Below are 8,287 nucleotides of genomic sequence, written 5' to 3' on the forward strand. Positions count from 1 at the left end.
TAAAAAAAAAAAAAAAAAAAAAATACAAAAAAAGAAAAAACTAGACGGGCGAGGTGGCGGGCGCCTGTAGTCCCAGCTACTCGGGAGGCTGAGGCAGGAGAATGGCGGAAACCCGGGAGGCGGAGCTTGCAGTGAGCTGAGATCCGGCCACTGCACTCCAGCCTGGGCGACAGAGCGAGACTCCGTCTCAAAAAAAAAAAAAAAAAAAAAAGAGAAAAATAATTTCTATAACCTTCAAGGCTCTGAATGATTGGACCCCAGTCTGACATTCAGATGCAAGCTTGTTCCACACTTTTCTGCACTCACTATACTCTAGTAAAGCTGTTCTTTTAGATCTTTATCCATACCATTTTCCACATTCAGAAACATTGCTCCCTCTGTCAGGGATATTTTTGCTCCCTCTTTTCTTTTGTACAACTATACTCTAACCTCATTCTTCTTTGCCTTGCTTTGAATATATGTTTTTTTCTCAGAAATATTTCTCCAATTTCAAAGACTGGTCTAACCCTCCCTATTACACATTCTTATTACAATGTGTGTTTTATTGTATAGCCCTTATCCCCAATGCAAGTATTTTGTGTGTGTGTATTTAATAAGCACATCTTCCTTGAAATGCTAGTCTCTCTTTGAGTTCACTTGCTTAGAATACTATCTCCAGAGCATAACACAGTACCTGGCAGAAAATTGGCACTCTATATGTATATTTGTTGCATGGACAAATGATTCAATAAATGGATAACAAATCATCAGCTGTAAGTCCCTTCTTTAAACTGGGGTTGCCAAAACCACACAATACAAATTTTAGAGTCACTTATTTTGATACTTTTATTTGTGGATTTGAGAGCCAATCCATTTTCAGACATTTAAGGCAAAACACTGCAAAAGCCATAGACTTGAGCAAAGTGAACCTCTGTGATAAAACTTGGTGCTCTCTGACAGCCCATTAGAGGTGGGGTGTGTACACCTAATCCAAAGGAATCCTCTAGCTCTTCAGCAGCTGTTCACATGGCTCATGCCCTGCCCTTCAGCGTCTACTAAATCAGGATTCCCCAGCTGTCTGAGCTTCCCGTAAGCGTTTTTAGTTAACCACCAACAAGCCAACATTGCTTGCGTCTGATTACGCTCTTTAAAGTCTAAATTCCCCTTTTCCTTCCTATTTTGCAATATGTGAGTCATTGGGATTCATCATTTTTGCAGATTATTATTTTTTCACTTACTCAACTAGTTTGTTAATATTTTGTTCACTTAGTCACCAATTTATTTCTAATACATCCTTCTTAAGCACCAACATAAAAAGGAATTACTCAATTTGCCTTTGATGAAAATACTTGGGTCGTTCTGATTTTGTAATTTTTCTTTCTTATTTCTTTAATTTTTCCTCACACAGCTTCCAAGGCTAAAATCCGCACTTGTAATAGTGTACTGATTCCCTTGCCCTTTAAGTCAGCACTTAGCTCAAGCTAAGGTACTATTGCTACTGTAATCTGATAAAGGAAGAGACAAGTTGTGTGCAAATAAAGATGAGTGCCAGGAATGAGAAAAAAGCTACTGATGTTTATGCCCTTTTATAGTCCTGATTCTATGACAGTCTTAGCCAAAAGCAGAGTGGAAGAAGGGAGAACGTTTTAAAACAAAACAAAACAAAAGCCAAGAAGAGGGTAAAAACATTTAAAGGGTAACCATTTTATTTGCCCATAATTGGAAATAATATGGGACACTATAATGGTAATTGTGCTCAGCTAAGGCTGACCTTTTTTAAAAATCAATTTTTTCATGATAGTGAAGAGAAAACATTTAAAAGTTGAAAATAAATTAGCAAAAGACTTCATGATATATATGTGAATTCCTCATTGTTGATATGCCCATGTAGAGTTTTCATATTTATTAAATATAAACTAACAACATCATGATTCAAGCATCTGATTTTTTGAAGTTTCTTTAAAGTTATCTTAATCCTCTTCAAAACCCATTAAGCTATCTACATTCTCATTTTATTACATGGATAAGCATTGGCTTTAATAATGCATTTTAATGTTCCTCCTCTTCATTGACACAACTACGTTTTTCTACTAAAATAAATAACTAAACTAAAATGAATAATAACCAAAAATAAAGGCAAAGCTCTTCCTCAGATTCTTTTATTCAAATTGTAACTAGACCTAGATATTATTCACATTATTCACTAGTCTTAGATATATTTCAGATTTCAAAATTGACATGAGAAAATCAATTCATCAATTTGTTAACATTTTTAATTTATGGACAACTATTTTCTTAAAATTGTATGTAATCAAAATACTGAGTTAAACAGTCTGAAAGAGTCATTTGAGAACAACAACAAACAACAACAGCAACAACATTTTATCAGCATGGCAAGGAAATGACAGCTCCACTTCAATTAAAGGATAATTGTTAATTCTCCCCCACTTCCCATTAGTGAGGAATGGGGCACATAATGACAGAGTGAAAGTGAGGCATTGAGGGAGAAAGCAAAAGATCATAAAGGAAAGCAGGAATAAATTGATTTCTAAACCAAATCCAGACTGCTAAGAACATTGGTTTTCTCAGGGCTATCATTACATATACTACGCAAAGTCACCTTCAGAGGTTGTAGGCCTCCAGAAAATTGCTTTGTGTGTTCCGTTGCCTACTGAAATTCCCAAGTATTTTGAATGAGTGATATCAGATTAAAATAAAGATCGAGCTCGGAGTTGAATAGAAATTATCTCTTACAATGGCAGCCTAAATAGAAGATGTGAGCTATAAAAGAAGGAGTACTGCTCCTTGTGTTTTTAATGGGAATGAGGTAGAGGTTGTATAGTCATGAGATGAGGACTTTTTTTCTTTTTTTTAAATTTTAAGTTCAGGGCTAAAAGTGCAGGTTTGTTACAGAGATAAACTTGTGTCATGGGGGTTTGTTGTACAGATTATTTCACCACCCAGGTACCAAGTCTAGTACCCATTAGTTGCTCTTCCTGATCCTCTCCCTCCTCCAACCCTCTACCCTCCGAAAGGCCCAGGGTGTGTTGTTTCCCTGTATATGAGGACACTTTTAAGCATGAGCCAGCAGAGCCATTTCCCTTCCTCATCCTCATTTGTCTGCTGCCTATCAGAATTTTGCTTGAGAAAATTTATACACCCTTAAAACACTGGAGCCAAATGTATTTTTTTTGTCTTTTTTGGGGGGCCATATTCAAGGAAGTAATCATGAATGGGGAAAGAGAAAGGCTATGCCCTGAGTGTTAAAGTATTTCAGAATCTCTAGAGGAGCCATCTGGTTTATGAAGGCACATTGAATGCTATAATATACTGTAATATATGAGGGAAACAAACTTTTTGTACTATAAGTCTCATGAAAAAATAAAATCATTTTAGCTGTTAATCTTGGAACTATATTTAGTATACAAGTGATTCACAAATAGCAGAGTTACTCTCCCATTCGAAGGGGATATCAGAATCTCTGGAAGACATACTCACTTTTAGGATTAAGTAGAGGGAGCTTGAAATTTTGCAAGGATTTTAGGGACAATTCTATAAGTGACATAAATAGAAAAAACGTCCAAAATTGGTAAAATAATAAATTATCCCATGGTGTTGCCATTTTAACTTTGATATCTGTATTAAAATGAAACTTCGGAACTCCAAACATATGTCAATATTTTATAGCATGAAACCCCAAGGAAGTCTGACTAATAGATGTTTTAAGTAGGGAAAAGGTGAAGACTACAAAGTATTTATTTGCTTGGTTTGTTTGTTTTTTGAAGATCAGTATACTGCATTGAGCACACTCTACACGGGGAAATACTTCCATGAAATTCTGCTATGAAACCCGGTTGCATTTAATAAAAGGTTTATTTCCCATATTGCAGCTCATGACCTTCCCAACAAAATATTCCAATATGAACCAACTGCCTTGATAACAGAACACAAACCTCCTAGGACTATAGCAGGACTTTGTGAGAAAGAAAACCATTACCTCTCTCTGAATCCAATCAAAACCTGAATGTACTGTATAAAAATAAACCAAGGTCATCATTATTCCTTGTCATTGTGATTTGGCGTGCCTTCAAATTACATACCCTGTATATTTCAAATAACTGCACCGCCTCCATTAACTGAGTTTGACATCACTTTAATCAATGTATCTTTTCAGAATGAAAGGCAGAAATGTCAAATTCCTACCATTATAAATTCTTTTAACTCTCTAATCTGCATTAAATAAAAGGTTGTCTTTGAGAACTAATAAATGCTCTAAAGAAATATAACTAGCATCAATTTTATTTTAAAATGTAACTGGGAAAAGATTAAATCTCAACACTTCTCTTCATACAGAGGTGATTTCCCAAGAAACTATTAAAGACTTACTTACATGAGGGGCCCCTCCCAAGGCTGTATCTAATTTTGTATTATTTTTCTTAAAATAGCACCCCCAATTGTATAACCTCAGGCCCCATAAATCCTTTCTTCCTGGTTTGTTCTGTGTTGTGAGACAGGGAACGTACATTAGTCTCATTTGTCAATTCCTTAAAAACTGATGTGTGTTTAAAATAGAAAGTTTAGAAAAATGAACAGAAAATTATCTTTAAAGGTTAATTTCTAATTAGACCCTCTTAGGAAACTTAATACCCTGTGATTTGAATGCATATCAATGTGCGTATATATAAACATATATATACGCATACCAAAATGTTGTATTTCTCATATGTGTGATGAAATAAAGAATAAATTGATGAAAGAGTATGATAAATCATTTTTAATAAGTTAGGAAAATATTACAATAGAAAGTGGAAGGAGAAGGAAAGTTTGGGAAATCAGTTTGTTTTACTCTTGAGATAAAATTTTGATGAAAGATAATAAAATAGAATTTTGAAAAACACCTGATGTTTCCAAGGCAATGATTTTAATCTCTTTTATTAAACTACACAAGTGGTTAAAAACTTGACAATTTGTTTCATATATAGCAAATGACGTGGAGTACAGGGATTTCAAATGAATGCTATAGGAATAAAGAGGAAGCTGTATTAATATCTCTGCCCAAATGATGAATTTGCAATTCAGTACTGTCTAGCTAGAAGTGTCAACCAACACCTATTTCACCTTAAATAATGTAATTATGCATAAAACACTTTGTAGTCTTTTTTAAAGTTTAGAATAGCATCTATATGACATACTCTGTTGTATTTTTCATAATGTTATGCCATGTAAGATACACCAAAACTTTGTATTAACAGTATATCATCAATTTAGATCAGCGATCTCTTTTTCATAGTTAAGATGTCTTTAAAAGATTCTGCAAATGAAATTCTAAAAGATGATTTTATTAGACCTCAAGATGACTTACATCATTTAAATATATTCAAATGAAATATCTATTTGCCATACACTATTTGAATAATTCTTTACAATGCATTATTTGAGTAATTCTAAAAGTAAACAATACAATGTGTTTGACAATACAGTGATCTCTTTTACAGAGTAACTATTCTGTTTAAAAAACAAAATGTACTTTTGTAAGTTTTTCAAACTAAGGCGAATTTACAAACCAGATTCAAATGTCAGACATCCAAATAGTAGTATATTGTCAAGCAACAAAATTTAATGTATAATATAGCCCTGAGTATATCTCCATTTTCCTTAACAAACTCATTGTCATGTTGCATAGGCATTACTTGATGATTTTTTAAATGCAGTGTGAAAAAATCCTACAGGACATGTCCCAAAAAGATTACCTTCCTTCACATTCGAAGAACTGAAAGTTTTTCAACTATCTACGACAAAGCAGAGTATAGGTTTACCTTGCTTCATTCCAGCAGAATTGCATATATTCTTTCAAAATTGCTCTATATACTGGTATATGTGGTTAATTATATAGAATATATATATATATATAAAATCACTAGTGATTTTGATAGTATTTATATTACATATATCAAAGAAATAAAAATGATAAATAAAAATATGTGTATATGTGTATATTGCAAACAACAGATATATGCCATGCATATTTTTGTAATGATAGTAAATATAATAGTTTTTCAATCTAAAAGCAATAATGATACTCACCAAAAGAAATTTATGAAGCAAGCAAACAATGGAACTAAATGTTGTATTATAAAATCTGGTAGCTTTTAATGTGACTCAATACATGGACAATGTTAACTTATTTCCACAAATTTTTCACAGTGGTAAAACTTCTGCCTTTTTTTTTTTTTTTTTTTTTTTTTTTTTTTGTAGTTGTGGAGCATTACTTATTTGGAGAGACTTATTTTTTCATTCTTAATTATAGGCATCGCTCTCATATCTATTTTAGAATAACTATACTCCACAAGTCAAAGATGGGTGGGGAAGAGATAAACTCCCATCTTTTTGGGACACACAGTCCTTATCATATATTATTTTTACTGTTGTGCCACAGTCCATTTTTAAATCCTTCAATAGTCATCATGACTTTCTTAAAAATAAACAAAATAGTTGCATTTCTATATGGAAGATAAACTAAAAAATTGAACTGAAAAGCTAGCTCATGATAGACTTGAAACATCTACTAAATATAATTTACTACTAAACATAATTAGGAGTTCCTCAAGTTTGTATGTTGTTTTCCCAAGAGATCATCTGATCATTTGATAGCATAGATCACATCATTATTTGAAATAATCATCATGGTATGCTATAGAAAAGAGCATTTGAAATAGTAAATGTGAGAAAGCAACATTACAATTAAATCTTTATCAATACTTTTCACATCCTTCAATTTTTCATCCCAACTCATTTTATTCTTTATTTTCTCCGTATGTCAGAGAAACTTCTCCTAACTTTTAGGCCTCCATGTAGTTCCTATACAGTAGTTAGTTCAATTGAGAATATATGTCAGGTCAGTAACCTTTATGTAACTGTTACTAAATACAGAAGTATCAACTAGTCAAAATAATAACTGAGATATACAAACTATCTCACAGCAATCAAAATAATCTGTTATAATCAAATGACATTCTGCATATTCTATTACTGCAGTGGTTTATTAATCAAGAAATCATGTGTTTAATTCTTCTGCAAAGAAAAACTTATAAACTCAATTTCTATTGAAAAGTTTTCCCAATGAAAAATATATATTCCTGAATAAATACATATATATATGCAGTATATATAACATTTATGCTTCTTTGCAAACTACTGTGATAATTTAAAATCAATCTACCTAATTAGTGAGCTTGTCACAAACTAAACATTATGCCACAGTAAAATACATTTTTAGTTACTTTGTACTTACAACAGTCCTCTACTTCTTCCCACCAAAGCATTTTGAAAAGTGTATATCAAGGCAGCGATTAAAAAACCTGGTAAAGGTTCTTCAAACTTTATTGCTCCAGTAGGCTTAAAAACAATGAGAAACCAACAAACTTCAGCAGGTTTAAAAAAATAACACTTCAGTTTTTCCTATTCATTTTTCTCTGAAGGTAATTGCCTCTAAGATCTGAGTCCCGTAGGGGGAAAGTGAGTGATCCCAACACTGAGTGAGTCAACACAGTAACTGATGCCAGGATTCTGTAGAGGCCCCTGGATATTTCAAATTCCAGGACCTGCGCACAAGCAAGTGACCCGCCTTCTCTCTCAAGTTGGTTTCCCATAATAGGACTGTCCATGGTCACTACATATAAGGTTGTGCTTCCAGCATGGCAAGCTCTGTGAATTCAAATAATGCTCAACTGTGTTCTGATTAATATCCAAACCAGAATAGCACAGTGGACATAGTACTAGCTTTTAAAGCCTTCCAAACACAAAAACTATTCAGTACAAAACCATAACAATATTTTCTGTAACTTTCATGTGAATTTATAACAGAGCAGAAAATCCCGATTTAAAATTGACTTTTAAATGCCTTTTTTATCCTCTCAACAACACCAAAAATTTCACTCTACCAAATAAAAAGAAATGCCCAGAATAATCTATGCATTTGTTATGTATCCACTGCCTACCAAAGTTATTTTTTCCCCTTGAGATTTTTGATTGCAAAAGTCATGTATTGATGATGCCAACAGTCTGAATAAGAGAAGCAGCAGCAGAACACAGCAGCTGAATTCTGAAGGCAGAATGTGTGTGTAGGTCTCGTGGGACATGTTTTCCTGCTAAAATAAAGAATATTCTTATAATGGAGCAAAGACATTTTTCTCAAATCCTAAATTTCAGTTGTGAATTATGATAAAACTTCTTTACTAACAAATTATTCTTTCTTCCATTTCTCTGGTGCCAATTCTTAAAACACCATTTTCTTAGACATTGAGTCAAT

General features: G+C 33.1%; 1 protein-coding gene across 1 annotated transcript in view; it reads right to left on the reverse strand.

The window, feature by feature from the left end:
* DMD (dystrophin) overlaps nt 1-7,496 on the reverse strand; it is a 2,044,437-nt gene extending 2,036,941 nt beyond the window's left edge. Inside the window, exon 1 of the mRNA XM_025371836.1 lies at nt 7,271-7,496. Within this exon, the coding sequence (XP_025227621.1) occupies nt 7,271-7,301 (31 nt within the window). The 5' untranslated portion in view covers nt 7,302-7,496. The remainder of the gene's footprint in view (nt 1-7,270) is intronic.
* Nucleotides 7,497-8,287: the final 791 nt, after the last annotated feature.

Source organism: Theropithecus gelada, chromosome X, assembly GCF_003255815.1.
Source record: "Theropithecus gelada isolate Dixy chromosome X, Tgel_1.0, whole genome shotgun sequence".
Taxonomy (NCBI): Eukaryota; Metazoa; Chordata; class Mammalia; order Primates; family Cercopithecidae; genus Theropithecus; species Theropithecus gelada.